Source organism: Lutjanus erythropterus, chromosome 20, assembly GCF_056507025.1.
Source record: "Lutjanus erythropterus isolate fLutEry1 chromosome 20, fLutEry1.hap2, whole genome shotgun sequence".
Taxonomy (NCBI): domain Eukaryota; kingdom Metazoa; phylum Chordata; class Actinopteri; order Lutjaniformes; family Lutjanidae; genus Lutjanus; species Lutjanus erythropterus.
The window spans coordinates 33,387,785-33,407,306 of NC_139336.1; the positions used below are offsets into that span (position 1 = coordinate 33,387,785).

General features: G+C 40.0%; 1 protein-coding gene across 1 annotated transcript; it reads left to right on the forward strand.

Annotated features, from left to right (window-relative positions):
- The first annotated feature begins 13,670 nt into the window (after nt 1-13,670).
- Nucleotides 13,671-19,024, forward strand: LOC146308802 (alpha-2B adrenergic receptor). Its single transcript, XM_084746391.1, has one exon. The coding sequence runs from the start codon at nt 13,799-13,801 to the stop codon at nt 15,362-15,364; it is 1,566 nt and encodes a 521-aa protein (XP_084602517.1). The 5' UTR covers nt 13,671-13,798; the 3' UTR covers nt 15,365-19,024.
- Nucleotides 19,025-19,522: the final 498 nt, after the last annotated feature.

A 19,522-nucleotide genomic window follows, 5' to 3' on the forward strand; every position in this document is an offset into this window, starting at 1 on the left:
CAGTCTCTGGGTGTCAGGAGCCAAATCTGACAAACATACCACCTTTGTCCTGTCGTCAATCCTCTGTCATCTTGGTGGACGTGTTCAGTCCAATTTTAACTGTGACTCAGGTTGGTTAATGGACTGCTTCAGTATGGCTGTGGGGGTGTAGCATTAACAGACACTCAGCACTCTTGGCTACTGTGACAAGTCTCTCTTTTTACTGGAAACACATAAATATGCAGAAGCAAACAGCAGTTTTCTCTCTCTCTTTTGTTTCATGTGGACTCTGAATGGGTTGAATTAGTTCTACAAGTGTTTTTACAGTAACTGTAGCATGGCAAGGCTTTTTTCTTTTTCCTTACTTAATGTATATAAATTCTTTTAAAATTTAAAGCTTTGATTTTTATTTTTAATTTTTTTTTTGTGAAACTACTTGACTTAAACTTTTGGCCCTCAAACGGTTATCGAAATTAAATCATTTGAGTTGTTTACAGGTGAAATATCTCTTTGGAGCCTGACTCAGAAATGTTGTAAGTTTTCCACATAACTGCAGAATTATTTAAAGGATATATATTTAAAGGAGAAGTCTGTAATATATGTAGTGTAATAAATCATAAAATGACCATGATATGTCATCTGAACTTACAGAAATATGCTAAACTGAAAATAGGCCTACCTGCTACTCTGACAAAAGCACTAGAGCTGCAGTGTCCCCCTTTGAATTTTCCATTCCAGGCCATAATAACTGTGTTTGTTTGCCCATTTCACATTAATTAGAGTTCAAATTAATGCAGAATGTTTGCCGAATGACTGAGTGTCTGTTTTATGAGTTGTAAGAAATCATTAATAATCGTTTAGAAGAAGTAGATGTTTCTAAAGTCTAAATTGACTAAAATGTTAATGGAGTTTGGTAGACAGAGTCACTGAACTCCAACTGCAGCATGTATTTTCAGAGCAGTGGGGGTTTTGTTTTTAGGATAATCATAGAGGATTTGGCTTTGCTTGTTATTGTCAAATTAAAATGTTTCTCTTGTCTTGCACTCCTGCAGCCTGCCTGAACCTCCTCAAGTCTGAGGAGGAGGGGGCAGGGAAAAGCAACTCGCTCGACTTTGATTTTAAATAAAATTTCAACCTATTCTAAAAACAGTCTGTGGCTCCAGCTCAGTATGACTGCAGTAATCATTTTTGGACTGCAGTTGCTCCTTTAATTTCTTACTTTGTTGTCCAAGTATTAATATAATGGTGAGATTTATTTGTGTCATTGGATATTTATTTAATTTCATGATCATATTTCTGATAGATTGATTCAGTGAAGTGTAAAATACAAGGATCTCAGTCTGTACAGTTTCAGGGTTTTGTCCTCATTCTGTCAGCTTGACTCCACAGTAATGGACACTTCTGCTCCCTTAGCTTCACTGTTCGACTGTTGTTTGTTACTATATGTCAAGTGTAAATGTCAGAGCAATTTTCCGCCAGCCTACCTGCATGACAATAAACTGAGCTGGAGATAAATATTTGGCAGTTAGCTGAGATTACAGGAAAGCAGCACTTTGAAACCTTTCCTGTCAGTGAAGCTGCTTTCAGGGTCACGAAACAACACAAACGCCAACTTTGTGGAGGAATTTAAAAACTGTCTTGGTGCGCATGAAGCTGCCGTATGTGGAGTCACCTGAGCAGGAGACGGCAGGTTTGATGCAGACGCCTCTGGAAACGAGTTTCTACCTGGTCTGAAGAGATAAGCTGAGTCTGCTGTGTCGTGTTAAACAATAAAACTTGCAAACTTTAAATAAAACTTCATTCAATGTTTCTCTGTGTGAAAATCTCTACATCAGAACTTCTGAAAACATTAAACGACATCCGTTTATACAGAGCAGCTACAGCAGTGGAGTGTAACTGAGTACAGGTACTCGAGTATTTACATGTTACACAACCATATACTAATACTCCATTACATTTCAGAGGTGATTATTATACTTTCTACTTTAAAGATTATTTTTCATATCCTTTCTGTCCAGTGAAAAACCATCTGCATCACATATTTCTTCTCTTTATCTTTAGAACGTACTGCAGCAGCCCTTACAAGGAACACACACTCTTAGAAGTAAGGGTTCCAAAAGATATAACCCATGGAAAATAAAGGGTTCCTGGTAGAACCCACGGGGTGAGTTCTTGATAAAATCCTGTGCAATGTAAAAGGGTTCTCCGTAGAACCTCTTGCGTGGATTCTTGATAAAACCACTGGAACATAAAGGGATTCTCGGTAGAACCCCCTGGATTAGTTCTTGAAAAAACCCCTGGAATATAAAAGGGTTCTTGGTAGGACCTCCTGGGTGGATTCTTGATAAAACTCTTCAAATATAAAAGGGTTCTTGGGAGAACCTCCTGGGTGGATTCTTGCTCAAACCCTTTGAATGTAAAAGGGTTCTCAGTAGAATCCCCTGGGTGGATTTTTGGTAAAACCTTTAAAAGTAAAAGGGAGAACCTCCAGGGTGGGTTCTTGTTAGCACCCTTGGAAGGTGCAAAGATTCTGGATAGAACCCCCAGAGAGGATTCTGGCCATTACGCCACAGGAGGGTTCTCTGTCGAGATAAGATAAGATATTCCTGTTAGTCTTCCCTCCCTCGAGTGTTTAGTTTGTGTGTTTCCCTCTCACTGTTACCAGTTTGACTTTGTCCCGTGTCTCAAACGTTCCAGCTCTTTTTCTGAGGGTTCTCCCAGTGATTTTGGACCATTGTTTTGTTTGTTTGTTTTTTTTGGACCTTGCCTGTTTTTTAATGTGCAATGAAATAAGCTGAACTTTATCCTCATCTTCATCTGACGACTGTCAAACTATAAAAAACTACAGACCCAAACAAAGAAAGTCCAGTTTGTTTCGTCTCTCAGCGTCTTATGAGCTGCAGAATTCAGCTCATAAATGATCCCCGACTGAAGCCACCAGAACATCCATCTTCTCCATGCGTCCACCCACAGAGAAGCTCCTGATATGCATACATTTCCATGTTATTAAATTAGATATTCAACACAACACTGGCATGGTTTCTGTCCTTAAAAAAAATCAGTGTTCATATGTTTTAAATCCAAACTAAAGTACCTGAATGATAAATCTGCTTTAATAGTCTTTTAATGACCGAGGCCACTGTGAGGAGCCTCATTAAAGGAAATAATTCATTTGGTCAAATAAAAACAAATAAAAACATGGCCGTGATAAAGATGTCTGACACAGATAAATGAATGTGATCAGGGGTTATTGGAGGTTTCTTCAGTCTGTGAAGAGGAGCCTCTGAATGCAGCTTACAGAGATTAATATCTGCTCTGAAACTGAGCGAACTGATGATTATTGTGTCACAGCAGAGAGAGATGATGAGAAACAGACAGGCCACTGTTTTTATTCCCTATTTTCCCTTTATTGAGAGAGAAGGTTATTGCAAAAGCAACAAACCAACTAATCTTTTGCCATAAACATAAATCTATACATTTTATTTGTACAGTTTAACTACTTTTCATTTTCAGAGCTTATAAAGACGAGTTCTTCTGACTGGAAGTTGATGAGCTGAATGAATGAACTGCTGACAGTTCACTCAACTTATTAAATTAAGTTTTAAAGAAATATGATCAGCATATCAGCCGACGTCTGAGAGTTAAAACTGTACTTTCCAAACGTCCCTCCTGATTTTCATCCTTAATTTTCTGTCTTATAGTAATCAAATTTGACAGGTCATCTAGGCATCTGTTAACCAAAAAGTGTACATTTATTATTTTCTTTAAAAGTCACCGGTCTATTGGTTCCTCCCAATTTTTGAGGTCTAAAGTTTGGCAAGTTTGGTCAAAACTCTGCTGAGAAACTTCTTTTTATAGTTTGAAGAAAACACATGATGGAAACTTGTTATGTGTCTCTGATGCACTTCAAGAAAACTCACGGTCGACTGTTTTCCCCAGTAATGAAAACACTGTGAACCATGATGAAGGTTAGTATTAAATTTAATTCAGTCCCTTCCTCCTTAATAAATTCAGTGGGAGCAGTTTCATATGTTCTCTATCAAAGCAGCTCCAGCAGCAGCAGCTGAGATGAAACTCACTCTTCAAACTGAGAAAATGGAAATGGAAACGTATTACTTTTTTGTAATGTTCATCAGTGTGACTTAACAGTTGTTGCTTCTCATATTTTAAGCTTACTTAACGTCTTCTCACTTACAACTGAATTTATTGCAAATTTGTTTTGAATCGCTACAAAAATGACCTCAACTTCTCTTTTCAAGCTCAGTTAAATGAAAGTTTTAAGGAAGCGCTGACAGATCTTCTTAAATTAAAACATAGTTTTTTGCAGTGTATTCTGAAGAAAACAGACGTGACAGAAACTTTCTTTTTTGAACTGGACTCCATCGGGGTATTTATCTTGTTGTTGCTCAGTGCCAAAGATTTTCTGTCTCGTCAAATCATCACAACATCAGTTTTTATGATAAAAAATGGTCTTGACTTCGTTCTCTTCTCTCTCCTGTCTGTCTGAGTGTGACTCAGTCATTTTACTGTTGTAGCTGTTCAGGTGGAGCTCATTTTAAACTGTTTTGTATCAGACTGCAACTAATGATTATTTTCAGTATGAATTAATCTGCTGATCATTTTCTCCAATAATCAATTGTTCAACCAACATCTCTCATGTCAAAATAATACAGTTTACTGTCATTTAAGACAAGGAAAAGCTGTGAATCATCACATTTATAAGCTAAAAACCATGAAATGTTATAAAAAAGGTCACTGATTAACTTGTGATAACTGACTCATTAACTAATCGATTACTCAACTAATCACTTAAACTAAAATTTTAAATAGTTTGGTGGTTTAATTTTCTGCAGTGCATCACGTTTTAAAAGTTCTTCATCTGGTTTGTTTGTAAAAATCTTTACGGGAGTAAATGTAGCCGTGTTTAGTTTCTACCCCTGCCACCCTCCTTCTCTCTCTCTCTCTCTCTCTCTCTCTCTCTCTCTCTTTTTTCATGCAAATTTACTCCCCTTGGTTTTTACTAATTTACTAATTTTTAATAATTTACTCCTGTTGTTTTGTGTGCTGGCAAGACCAAAATTAATGCATCAGCGTTTTTCTGAACTCTTCAGAAAAGATACAACTTACATCAGTGTCTTTCTCGACTTTTCTGCATTTAATGATTAACTGAGGAAAAAAAGCTGGGAAACATTTTAAAGGGCATCTCTTTGGCTTTTGCTGCAACATATAGCTGAATTTTTTCTTTCCAAACTAATATATCAAACAAACGTTCACCAGCATGATAAGACTTATGTCTTGTTGAAGAAATTGATGGATGACCTTATTTATATTCTTAGTTTGACATAAAAGACAAAGTTTTCTCAAAAGTTGGTTCATCTGCAGCCAACAGGGTGACTGTCATTTCCCTCAAAACCTTTAAAAAGAGACATAATACATGAAGGGACAGAATCAAAGACAACCGAGAAATCCTTTGATTAGGGCTGCAACAATTATTTTCAGTATTGATGATTATTGGTAGCCTGTTTAGGCCTATGGATTGATTGATTATTTTCTCGATAAATCAGTTAGTTGTTTGGTCTATAAAATGTCAGAAAAGTGTAAAAACTGTCCCTGAAATGTTGTTTTGTCCACAAGAATCCAGAAAATATTCACATTTAAGAAGCTGAAATCAGAGAATTTGGACATTTTTCCTGAAAAAATGACTCACAAGGATTAATTAGTTACCAAAATAGTTTAGCTTAGCTCTAGTTTTTGAATAAAATCGAGATAGGCTGATTATAAAACTGACCATGTTGGCTGAATAAGTGACTTAAGAGCAAAATATTATTATTAAACTGTAGAAAAAATAGATGTATTTTTATACAAAATATATCTGTTCTCCAAAATAAAACACAGTTTGAGGGGAATTTTATCAGCATTATGTGTATAACAACACAAATCACCAGCCGAGTAGAAGACATGATGTGGAGTAAAGTTACATAAAGAGATCAGACACTTTAAGTAGCGCCTGAATTCATTTTTAAGTCATTTAAAGTGGTGAAGTCCAAAACATAAATAAGTCTACCTCTGTACTCTCTCATGAAAACAGATTTTAAATAGTTTCATGTATTTCCTAATCTCATAATTTCCCCCCAAAAAATAATCAAATAGTTTTGAACATGTGATGATGTGCGTGTTAATCCACCTCCCCCTGACAGACGCGTGTTTCTCAAACTGTCCGTGAGGCGCACAGCCGGACAGACTGAGGAGCGTCTGGAGTCCAGGAGAAGCTGCTGTGCGTAAAAAAGCGCGTCGTCGTTGATCCGCTAACATCCGCATCAGTTCCTCTCATCTCCCTCAGTGAGCAGAGTCAGAGTCTCCAGCGTCCGGACTGTGAGCACCAACCCGGGATGTAAAGGCTGAGGATTTATTTTATTCTTCATCTACTTTTAAAGAAAACTTTAATGTCTCCTTAATGTCTTTTTTTCCTGCATTTCCACGGATCCTAACTGGAAATACGTTTGTATGTTTGCTCTTCTCTGTTCTTCACTCATGACCCTCCGCTTTTAAAGCCGCTCTGTGGAGATCAGAGCGTCCAGAGTGACTCTCTGCCTCGGCTCGTCGGACATCACCGGACACTTCCGTCCAAATTCTGCGTTTATTCTGCAAGAAAATAAAGTTTTAAAGTTTTGGGCTCGGAGTGACGCAGCCGATTTATTCCAGTGAGTACAGATTTTAAGATGATTTTATATTTATTTGGAGGGTTTTCTTTTTCCCTGTATTTTATTTTTACTGTGTTGAAGTGCACACTCATGTCAGCATCAAAGGTTCTGGGAAAAAGTAATCAGATTACTGTCTTCCACGTTAAATATACAGATTCCTCCCTGTGCAGCCACACGTTTACTGTGAAAACATCTGGATTTCTGCCTGTGACAATTTTAAAGAACTAAACACAGAAAATAAAGTGTTACAGTTTGGAGCATTGGTTTAAAGAAAATATCGACAAGCAGATTATTTTTATGTTGTCCAATAAAATCAGAAGAGACTAAATAAAATAGTCAAATAAACATCATATATGAATAAAGACATATATAACTGATGAGGAGAAAAAGCTGCAGAAATTGACATATAGAATATATGATTTTATATAAGAAGAATAGAATAAGGCTGCAACTAATAACTGTTTTGTTTCATTTGCAATTTTCTTGATTAATTCTTTGGTCCAAATAATGTAGAAAAATAGTGAAAATTGTCAATGATTGTTCCCCAAATCTAAAGATGATGTCTTGTTTTGTCCACAATCCAAATGTATTCAGTTTACTGTTAGAGAGAAGCAAAGAAACCAGAAAATATCACATTTAAAAGCTGGAATCAGAGCATTTTGATATTTCTTTTAATTAAAATATGACTCAAAAACAATTAAACAATTACAAATATAGTTGGTGATTAATTTATTAAGTGTGGAACTAATCATTTAATTGATTAATCATTGCAGCTCTGCTGTAGACCTCAATCAGGGAAAGGTTCCTGAAGAAGAAGAGGTCAAGTTAGTTAAATCTACTCCAGTGTCACAAATCCTGTGGCTTCATAGTCTGTGCCGAACAAAACACCTTGTGTGGACTCGAGGGGTGTTTGTGTCCCCTTGTTCAAAAAAACAATGCAGCAGTGTCCTCTGGGATGCCACTGTGGTACACTGCCATCTGATTTCACTGTTGATAAAATGCAAGTTATACCGGTTGAGCAGACTAACAGATAGACAGCTCTCAGGAAACAGTCAAAACTGAGCACATTGTATCATTGGGTTAAACATTGTTCAAAATTATTACGTGTATTAGGAGCCATTTGAAGCCATGAATTACAGTCTTCAATAATCAAATCGTAACTTAAATGCTGCTGAAATGTGTGACACGCTGTGCTGTGCATTATTAACATTGCACATTATCCTACAAAATATGACAATAACTCACCATATACTTCATCTTTTTAAACCGAACAGGATCACTGCATCTGCTGGTTCACAGCATTTCTTACTCAGATCTGCCACACAGTGTGGCTAACATTAGCACTGCAGCAGTAAACTGCTCTCAGTGCAGGCTAACCAGCATGCTTGCACATTGCCAACGGTGCAACGAGCGAGCTCAGGGTCCCACTGCAAAATTATCAAACTGTGCCCAACACATCACAATCATTTGTAATATAACATAATGTCAATAGTGAATGAATGGAGTGAAAATACGCAACTTTAAAACGACCAGCAACAGCAAAATGCACTGCACAACTGACGCTGAAATGAAATGATTATTAGGAAAACAGACCACTGCGATATGAAAGAGGAATTAGCAAGGCCAAGATAGTGAAAGACTCGCTCACTTGACATATCTGGTGACAGCACACCTGCACACAGATGCAAATACAGTAAACCAGGTGACAGCACACCTGCACACAGATGCAAATACAGTAAACCAGGTGACAGCACACCTGCACACAGAAGCAAATACAGTAAACCAGGTGAAAGCACACCTGCACACAGACGCAAATACAGTAAACCAGGTGACGGCTCACCTGCACACAGACGCAAATACAGTAAACCAGGTGACGGCTCACCTGCACACAGACGCAAATACAGTAAACCAGGTGACGGCTCACCTGCACACAGATGCAAATACAGTAAACCAGGTGACAGCACACCTGCACACAGAAGCAAATACAGTAAACCAGGTGAAAGCACACCTGCACACAGACGCAAATACAGTAAACCAGGTGACAGCACACCTGCACACAGATGCAAATACAGTAAACCAGGTGACAGCACAAATACAGTAAACCAGGTGACAGCACACCTGCACACAGAAGCAAATACAGTAAACCAGGTGACGGCTCACCTGCACACAGATGCAAATACAGTAAACCAGGTGACGGCTCACCTGCACACAGATGCAAATACAGTAAACCAGGTGACGGCGCATTGACAACAGTTGAATCTGCATGTAGGCATCAGCCTATGGACAACAAATACAGGTTTGACTATTATTTAGACAAATAAGTTCTACTTACATCATAGATGCACTCTCTTTAACACAGCCGTGGGATCAACTTGTGCCTGCTGTTTCGTCTTTGTGAAACTTTTTGAAAGCTTTTGGAAGCTTTGATTTTTATTTCTTGGCTGCTCCTTTGCTTCTTTGTATTTGTACTCCATGGCTCGTTTCTCACTTCTTGTTCTCTTGACACTTCACCAGCAAACTTTTCTGTTTATTTCCCCTCGCAGAAATTTTGCACATGTCCATAGCTGCAATAACCCAAAATTCTGTGCAGGCACACTAAATCACATCTGGGCCATACAGACACGACCCTGAGAATGAGAATTTCCACTGAAAATGAACTGGAGCCCAGAAAGTTCATTCCCAGCTGGAACCAAAAAAGCCAGCAGGATTTCCTGGAGAACCAAAGTGGGCGTGTCACATTCTACAGGTTGTTATGCCGTGTGCGGTGCCCTCTGTGGATGAGTATCTGGTATTACAAGGGTTCTATTCAAAACTGGTGGTGGGCTGGTTCACTTGCACCAAGGTTACAAGAATCTTGAACGGAACCAGCTCCAGAACCAGAGCTAATTAGGTCAAAATATTCCAGCAGTTTAATCTAGAACCCACCCGGGGGGGTTCTATCGAGAACTGTTTTATATTCCAATGGTTTCATCTGGAACCCACCCAGATGATATAAAAAATAGCCCTGTTAAGTCAGGGTTTCATCTATAACCCTTTGCTGATGGTTCTATGAGGAATGATGTTGTATTCAACAGATGAGGCAAAAATGATCAACTACGACAGAACATCAATAAAATGAACTGATTAAGAGGGTTCCAGATAATTCTACATTTTAAAATATAATTTGAAACATTTGAATATTTAAGGGCGGGGATTTTTTAACACTCACGTTTTCAACAATCCTTGAAAAACTTCCATAAATGGTTCTTCATAAGCAAATGGTTCTGGATAGGACCTGAGCCCTCCAGGAAAAACCCTTCTGAGACCTTTATTTCTAAGACTGTAGATAAAACATGATAAAGGGTTCCTTCCAGTAGAGAGAACATGACGCAGCACCACACAGGCTGCCTCTGGCCTCGACATGGTTACATGGATCCCTGTGTTTTTTATTGCAGAGGTGTAGTCATTGTTGTACTCAAAGTCACATCATAAAACAATTTTAATCTCAACCAGGGACTGGTGGCGAATAGGTGACTCACCGCATACAGTCGGTGCCATGGGCACCAACTTGGGTTAAACACTGAGGAGCAAAAGATGTTGGCCTATGTAATGTTAGATGACGTCAGGTGGTGAGGAAACTTTGCGTGCTCCACCTGAGTTTGGGCTGTTTTAGCAAGTTATCACAACAATTATATCCTGCAAGCACACAAGGAAACTAAAGATGAAGGAAACCCCTGTTTACATAGCTTACATAGAATTGCAGAATCATATAAATGCATGTTTGATGCTTTCATAATGTTGCGTGGAGACCTAATTCACCTGTTGGGCCACAGACTAAAGAAAATGACAGCTTAAATCTAGACAAAATGAGATACAGGTAGACTGTATTCTGACCAAATCAGGTGCTGCAATGATTCGCACATAAACACTGTGAAACAATTAGAAAACAATGCTTAATTTCTCTGATTCAGTGGCTTGCTGCTACCACCTCTCTCTCAGAGAAAAGGACACAAACTAAAGGAAGCTTCTCAGTGTCACTATGCAGCATAAACTGCAGTCAGACCCAGACGTCAAAGCTCATTACACAGAGTAAACCAAGCGAGGACACAACTGGGAGGGAACCATCGTTTGGTCCTTGAACTTTATCTGGATAGTACCTCGTTTCAGAGATATTTCAGGTGGAGTCAGACCGACTGGGTGGTGTTGGGTAGTTATCAAAAATTTTAGTCCCTCTCTGAGGAAAGACGCCAAAATGTCCTGAAGAATCCATCCAAAGCCTCACACCAAGTGAGTGAAAGCTTTTTTAGTTTTGCTCTTTAACTTTGAGTTATCATTAAATTAATTAAGCCTGCTATATTGAAAATTGCACGAATGAGTCGTCTGCTGAACGCGAACAGAATGTGGAATCCGTCTCAGCTCAATAAAATGACTTTGAAAATATCAAATGACTTGTTTTAACAAATTTCTTTGGTTTAAAATATTACAAATTGTAAAATATCTCTTCCATGAGGCTGTTCAGTCAGTGACAGATCACAGGCAACAAACATGTCAGCATGTCATCAAGCTGCATGCACTATGTGCAATTGTTCATTACAATGTTGATTAATGTTGCAATGACGGTCTTCTGCCTCTATCTGCCTTAATAATTATGAATAGTACCTGATAACACACTGAAGCGCTCAGGTTTGTAACCATCATACATCGGGATAGTGAGCTCCTGTTCTCAGGATAGAAAACGTGTAAATTTCAGGAAAAATATTAATTCCTACTCATGATATCTCATCATCTAACATAACAGAAGCCGACAGGTCCCTCAGTCAACCAAAGTCGGCATTCATACTCCATCATCATTTTTTTGGTCTTTCAGTTGCTGTTATTGTAACATAACTACTCCTAATAGCATAAAACACGTGTCTGAGGCTTTGTGCTAATACTTCTGTCTTCTCTCTTAGTATGACTAAGTCTCTCTCTGTGAAAGAGACTTAGTCATACTAAATATTAAAAATAATGTGGCATTATCCTACGAGTTTTTTTCCACCCCTGCCCCTCAGTTAGCGTCAGTCTGTCACTGATCCTAGAGCAGAAAAACGAGGGTCCTGCACTCTGCGTTTGTCAGCTCAGTATTTAGTTCTCTGGCTCTCCTGCTGGCACTGCACTAAACAGTGCAATGTTGCTAGCAGTAGATTTCTGCCTTTCAGAGGCTCAGCAGTGTTTTTGTAACAAACCTGATGTCTGCACCTGCATGCTGATGTTTCTCTAAATGAATATGTTTTTGCCTGGTTTCTCATGAGACCAGTTTCTTATGGTCAGTTTGCACCTACAAAGGTCAGTGCAGCTAAGCAAATTTTAATGTAACACGCTTTTAGACCCTCGATTTGGAAAAGGAAACTCCCCCCACATCCTTTACATGGCTGCACTTACAGTATATAGTGCTTTTATACCAAGAGTTTTACAACTTGCCTCTCATTCACACACACTCAGCTGCACACTGATGGCCGAGCTGCCACGCAGCTCACTGCACAATATGGGGTGGACAGGAGGAGATGGGGATCGAATCAGCTCCTCCTGTGGGTAACTCGCTCTACCGGCTGAGTCACAGCTGCCACAGCAAAATGTAATAAATATAACATGCAAAATAAAACCTAGAAATTAAAATAAAACCTAGCAAATTTGGCAGTGGGTTATACAGGCACACAAGTCAAGTTTACAACCAAATTAAATTTTGATTTAATTTTCAGAAAATCTGCCAAAAAAGCAAATTAATGTGAGTCATCCATCGATTTCTGTCGTGTGAACATTAACTTGATTCAAATTTTGAGATAATTCTCCAGTCCTGCATCCAACATAAGTAAAAGTACAGAAGAATTAGGTATAAAATGTAGTAAAGTGTCAGTAGTAAAAGTACTCATCCTGCAGTAAAATGTCTCCTGCTGGGACTGATGACTGATTCTATGTGACATTATCAGATTGTTCATACTGATGCATCAATGTTAAAGCAGCATTTCACTGTGGGAGCTGCTCCACATGGAGACACTGTGAACTACTTTATATACAGACAGCTAGTTTAGTCCAGTGGTTCTGAACAGACACTAAACTCTGTGCTGTTCATCCTGTCATTTCCATTGTTTTCCTTATGGCACAATGCATTATGGCATATAAAGCCTGGTGTATTGTGTCCACTATATAGGGTATAATAATTCTTACTATACATTCAGACACCACTACAAAATGGCAAACACACTGTGTAGTGATTTATATAGTGAGTAATTTTGGACACAGCCACTGAGTTTTATAAGAGGTCACAAGACAAAAAGGTTCAGAACTGTGCTGCATCTTATAAGCTTCTATATTTTATGTAAAATGCTCAAACTAGCTAAAGCTGTGAAAAAATAATTGTAGTGTACAGTAGACTGTGGCCAGTTTGGAGAAGCAGTAGGGTCAGCAGCAACATGTATTTTAGCCACTTAAAAAAGACCCACCTAAAAAAATCTATATCAGTTTATATCACAGAACACAGGCGATGTTGGTCTGCTGCTGTCTTGATCTGTTAGTTTTTTGTGTTATTGTGTGACTTTGGTGTTTTATTTTTAATGATAGTTAGGATTCACCAAAATCACACAGTAACTCGGCAGACTTTGGTTGGTAAAGCAGTGAAAATATTCTTAATCTAATCTACACTTGAAATTATACTTATTTCTTCTTTTTTTAAGTGGCTAAAATACATTTTGTGTCCACAGCAGTAAATTTATTAGCTTCCATGCTGATGCCCCTCTCTGCTTCTCCAAATTAGGACAATCCAACTATCCATTTAATGGTACCGGTTCCCTGGTGTGTCCTGAATGTTATCTGTAATGTTCTGTTGTACATATTGGTTTTGTTGCTCAATGTCTATAAAAAATATATAAAAGAAATTGAATGAATGCAAAACAAGATGGATTATACTCATATCTTGACCATAAAATGTGCCTCTCTTGCAGATCCTCCTCAGATGGCTTCACCTTAACTGACAACTTCAGTCTCTCCTCTCACTGGGGAACCCCAGTGGTGGTTCTCGATGGTTCACCGTAGAAACACCTTTCTGCTGTCTCTCAATCTGTAAGAGACTGCTCATAAAGATCCCCCTCTCCCTCCTCACCACCATGGCAGCTGCTCCAGATGCTCCCTGCCTGTCGGAGCTCGGCGGACTCCCCAACAGGAACATCAGCCTCATCTCCGGCACCCGACCCTGCAACCGGAGCACCGTCAGGACCTCACCTTACACCCCACAAGCCACCGCGGCCTTCGCCATCGCCATCACCTTCATGATGCTCCTAACAATTGTCGGGAACATCCTGGTCATCATTGCCGTCCTGACGTCCAGATCCCTCAAGGGGGCTCAGAACCTTTTCCTGGTGTCGCTGGCTGCGGCAGATATTTTAGTCGCCACACTTATTATTCCCTTCTCGCTGGCCAACGAGCTGCAGGGATACTGGGCGTTCAGCTCTATTTGGTGTGAGATCTACTTGGCACTGGATGTTCTCTTCTGCACCTCCTCTATTGTTCATCTGTGCGCCATAGCACTGGACCGCTACCTGTCGATCTCTCGGCCTGTGTCATACGGCGCCAAACGTACTCCCGTACGCATCAAGGCAGCCATTATCATCGTGTGGCTGATCTCTGCGGTCATCTCTTTCCCTCCCCTTCTCACCTTGGACAAGAGCGAAGGAGGCGAAGAGGTGTGTGAACTAAACAACGAGCGCTGGTATATTCTCTACTCCACCATTGGCTCATTCTTCGCCCCCTGCGTAATTATGATTCTAGTGTACATGAGGATTTATCAGATCGCGAAGCAGCACACGCGCTGCCCACCAGGACAGAAGCATAAAGCGGCACCAGGAGGAAAAGCCAACACGGTGACCAGTGAGCCCCCGGCAAAGTTATCTGAGCAGTCACAACGGAACGGAGATCATGGAAGCACGACTCCGAGCCAGCATGAAAAAGTCTCCAAAATGTCTGGCTCGGATTCTACGCCATCATTGCCTCAAAACCCGCCTGGGAATACCACAAGCCAGGACAGTCAGCACTACTCTGCCAATGCGAGTACCACTCCAGTCCAAAAATCCACATCCCCCCCATCAATCCCCCAACATGAGAGCCAAATCCTCTCAGCTGTTCCCCACAAAGAGTCCCAGACACATCCTGACAAAAGGGGTGAAGCACTTCCGGACAACACCCCCAGCTCCGGCTCTGACGCCGAGCAGGAGGGTGTCCTCAAAGAAGAGGTGAGCAAGACTGAGCAGCAGACTTTGGGATTGTCCCAAAGCAAAGGGTTTAAAGTTCAGGTGCTAAACCTGGCCTGCAGATACAAAAACACTATGGCCACATCATCTGGCACCAAACTGGTACCCGAGGAAACACCCAAGACTCAGGGGACGCCCATATCCCGCCGCAAAGCCCTGGTGAACAGGGAGAAGAGGTTTACCTTCGTGTTGGCTGTCGTGATGGGAGTGTTTGTGATCTGCTGGTTCCCCTTCTTCTTCTCTTATTCTCTTATGGCAGTGTGCCCTGAGACTTGCAGCATCCCCAACCCCTTGTTTAAATTCTTCTTTTGGATTGGCTACTGCAATTCCTGCCTCAACCCGGTCATATACACCATCTTCAACAACGATTTCAGGAAGGCCTTCAAGAGGATACTGTGCCGGGACACAAAGGGTACGTTCTTTTAGAAAAGAGAGTGTTATTATGTTTTGAACTGCCGGCGGACAGAAAGACCATTTATCCGAAGATAAAAAGTGATTTCTTTCTTTCTGTATTTGACCGGGATCGACCCTCTTCAGCATCGACATAAACACTTGTACATTAAGGAGGAAATTGCGTCCATTTTCTCTTCTCCTTTTGCTCGTCTGAACGCTGTAAGCTGAGTCAGAGACGCCCTGAGAAAGAAAGGGATTTCAGAAAGCCACAGTCAAGTGGCTGAATCAATTATCTTTAATGTTATTTAAGAATACAGTGTAATTGTATATTCAGTGACTCTGAAGGAGAGTGATTTGATTATATTTTGAAACGGAAGTCAAGAGGATACAGGGTCTGTGTTCAGTAATTTAAAGTACAAACAGAACTATGATGGTGTTTTTGTGTGTTTGTGTGCGAGTGTATGCATGGGGAGCAGAGGAGAGTTGCCTAAGGGTCTTACTGGAAGAGAACAAATATCACTAAGTGTCCTTTATCGGAGATAAAATGGGCACTCAAGGAACACAAGATCAGGGAAAATGTGAGCGCCCTCTTCTCTGTGCCTCTCACTCTTTTCCTTCTCTGTTTCTTCCCCCTTCTAAAGCTGTAACTTGGGACATGTACACTACGATGGATAGGGCTCTTTTTTCCTGTGTATTCCCTAGTCTCTGTGAAGCATTGGATGTTACACCTCTCACTGGGAATTGATCATTAAGGTGATAGCCAGAGGCTTGAACAGGGAAAAACTAGAACAAGAGCGCTGAGAATCAGCAGAGGCTGCATGAAAGATGGAAGCTACGTGTGAATGTGATAGTTGGAGGCAGCACGAGCTGAGCTTTTCACTTCTTTTAATCTTTACGCCCCTTTAATGTTAAAAATGACGCAGGGAGTTCAGTGCATGTGTTTTAGGTAAGCTGTTGCAGTTCAAGGTGCGTTTTCCTTGAGAGTTTGATTTATTTGCATATGTTCAATGACAGTGAGCTTCGTACCCTTTTCAGTGTGCTCGCTGCCAAAGCAATACAGACTGTATCTGAACTCAGCACTGACCCCGACGATGAGCAGAATCCCTGATGAAGATGCTCCTCCTCTCTCTGGACTCAACTGATTCTGTGGGTGTGTGAATACTGTACGTGTGTGTGTGTGTGTGTGTGTGTGTGTGTGTGTGTGTAGGGACCTTTTCCTAGATATATACCTGCCTTGTTGGGACCAGTAGTGCTTATGGGGACCAAAGCCTGATGGAGTCCTGCACGGGTCCAATTTTACAAACCTGCACCCGCCCATACCTGCCAAGCAGAATACCAGACCCGGCCCATCACCTGCAATTATCTCTCAGTCAAATCCAGCCCATAACATAAGTCTCACAACCGAATATAAACACAGTCGCTCACTTGTGTTTTGCAGCTTTACTCCTGCATCCGTTGATATGTTTCTTCCATAGATTTATAATACTTTTATAGAACTAAACAAGCCACTGACACTCAGCCGTGCCACCAGTTTTTTCTGGTGGACACTTACAGTAATGCAGTGAAATATTCCCCGCTGGCTCAAAAAGCATTTTCCCCCTTAGGCCACCATTATAAAAGAGACATCTGTAAAACTGTTAATAGGACACCGCAAACTGCAAACCAGGTCAGTTATGACTAATTTTGTAAGGAGTGTTGTATCCATGGAGTTCCTCTATTTGTAAAATTTACCTCAAGCTAAAGATGCAAAAAAAAAATGTAATTTAAATTTAAAAATCTTCATCACAGTGTTAAGTTTATGGGCTGAGCAGGAATTCGCAGGGAAGGGGGGAAACGCTACTGCGCATATTCAGTGGGCCGTATAACCAGGCAGTAAATGCAGAAGCTAAGAAAAAACTGTTTGAATTCACTATCCACTTCCTTATAATATATTTATGGTTTCCTTTATCTCTTGCTAACTTGCAGCTATCAAAAGCTAATTGTTCTTGGCACTTTTTTACAAGCAGCAAAGCCACTAACTATGTTATCCTCACAGTCTCTGATCTCACCAAATTTCTTCCAAATCTCCGCCTTGGCCTTTGATGATGTATTGTCCACCATTTGTTATCCTTCACGGGCTATTTTTGCCTTTATGTAGTGCGTTTTAGCTATCAGATAGCCTGCATCACAGTCAGATCAAACAGTGACGTCCCATTATTTGGCAGGATGTGAGGTCAGAGGTTCTGTCTCAGGAGATCACAATAAATTCCTGGAGGCTGATTAGGCTTCATATTACTTAATACTTAGTCTGTGAGCCAGGAGGGTTGGTCAGTATCATCTGTAGGGAATAATACTCATTGTGATTTTTTGGCAACTCCAGAGGCAGAAAGTCTGTGATAGCATTGCATCTGTGGTAGATTTATGTGTGCTGTCATGGATTTTTTAACACTATAGTAGGAGAAACAGTTTCCCATCCCTCTGGATGGCCTTTTTTAGTTGTAACCTGTTTTTTAGGACTGTAATGGTGTCAAGTTAAGATTGTTTGTTGCTGAAGAACTCAGCATGAGACTTGTGCCTTCCTAAGTTTCCTTAAGACACACAATTGTTTCTGAACCTTCTTTAGCAGGATGGAGATGTGTGAAATATGCAATGAAAGTCTGAGAATATGTAATTAAAGTTTGATAATAAAAAAAAAATAGAATGGAAGTCATACTGAAAGTCACAGAATATTTCAGTATTCTGACTTCCACTCCATATTGTTTATTGCCATCCATGCAAGAAACTCACTCTGGAAAATCAACTAGACACTGGTCTAAAGGGTACAAGAGTGAAACAGGGATAAATGCTAGAATATCCACATTGTTTGTGTTCAGATGAATCATAGGGCCATGGAGTTAGGTAGTACTGGAACCACATCTAATGTGATGTATAGTCACTGTGTTGTCACTGCCAGTTTCAGATAACATCTGTGTAGATGCTAATTTTAATAACTTTTCTGAAAAACGTATAGTCTGCGCTATATTCAAACCATTTTTAAAGGTCAATAATGTGAGAGAGAAACATCGATTCATAGTTTTGAAAAAGTGTATTTTGGCATGGGGTCATAAATCAATGATAACACACAGAAAGCTACCAGATGGTACCAGTGACCCAAATCTTAGGTTCTGGCTCAGGGACTAACTGCACAACTGAAGCCATGAAAGTATATAAAAGTTTTTTTTTACGTGTTACACGACTACTTTGCGGGTTACCCAGCATATACCTGACCCAGTGCAGGACTCTAAAGCCTGGTCCTAATGAGGCAAAACATTATTTCTGAGGGTTAGGCATGAATTAGTTATGGTTAGGATTATAATAAGTTACAATGAATGGAGGTCAATGCAGTGTCCTTACAAAGATAGCTGTGCAAGTGTGTGTGTGTGTGTGTGTGTGTGTGTGTGTGTGTGTGTGTGTGTGTGTGTGTGTGTGTGTGTGTGTGTGTGTGTGTGTGACTGACTTTGCAGCTGCATGTTTTTAAAAAAATGCACTTCTTCTTATCTTTTGAAAGCCAACAGAAATTTGCTTGAATGAAGCATCCAGTACTGTATACACTTGTAAGATAACACTAGTGTTGGAATCAGCTTTTGTACAGTATTAGCTTAAACATAAAACTGTATTCTTGCTTATTGTTTTAAAGTCCAACTGAAATTAAATTGCATGTTTGTTTTGTTTGTTTGTTTTTCTTTTTCTTTTTGCTGCAGATCTGCTCTGTTAATAACATCCTGTGCTCTGTTCTGAGAGACAAGATAAGAGCTGCAGTTGAACAGTCCAAAAGAAAAGTCCTTTGTCTTTTCTTAAACACTTATAGCCTGCAGACTGGAAACTCCTATATAGTCTATATGGAGCCCAGTGTTTCCTATAAACTTTTATGATTAAAATGTCATTTATGGGCTTAGCTGATATGAATAAGCTTGGCTGCTAAGTACTGCATGTTGGGCAATTTGAGTAATTAGCACAATGAGCTAATTAACTGCCAAAAACTAGAAATGGCTATGAGTTACCTTCCAGCTTAGAAAAGCTATGACATCCATTTCTGTGATGTCCAGAAATCCTGAAGCCCCAAACGTTTCATAATATGTACAAAAGATTTTATGGGCAATAATGCACAGTGCCCCTCCCCCATCCTACTTAACTTAATTGCCACCTAGCTAATGTTAGCTACCTAATATGTTT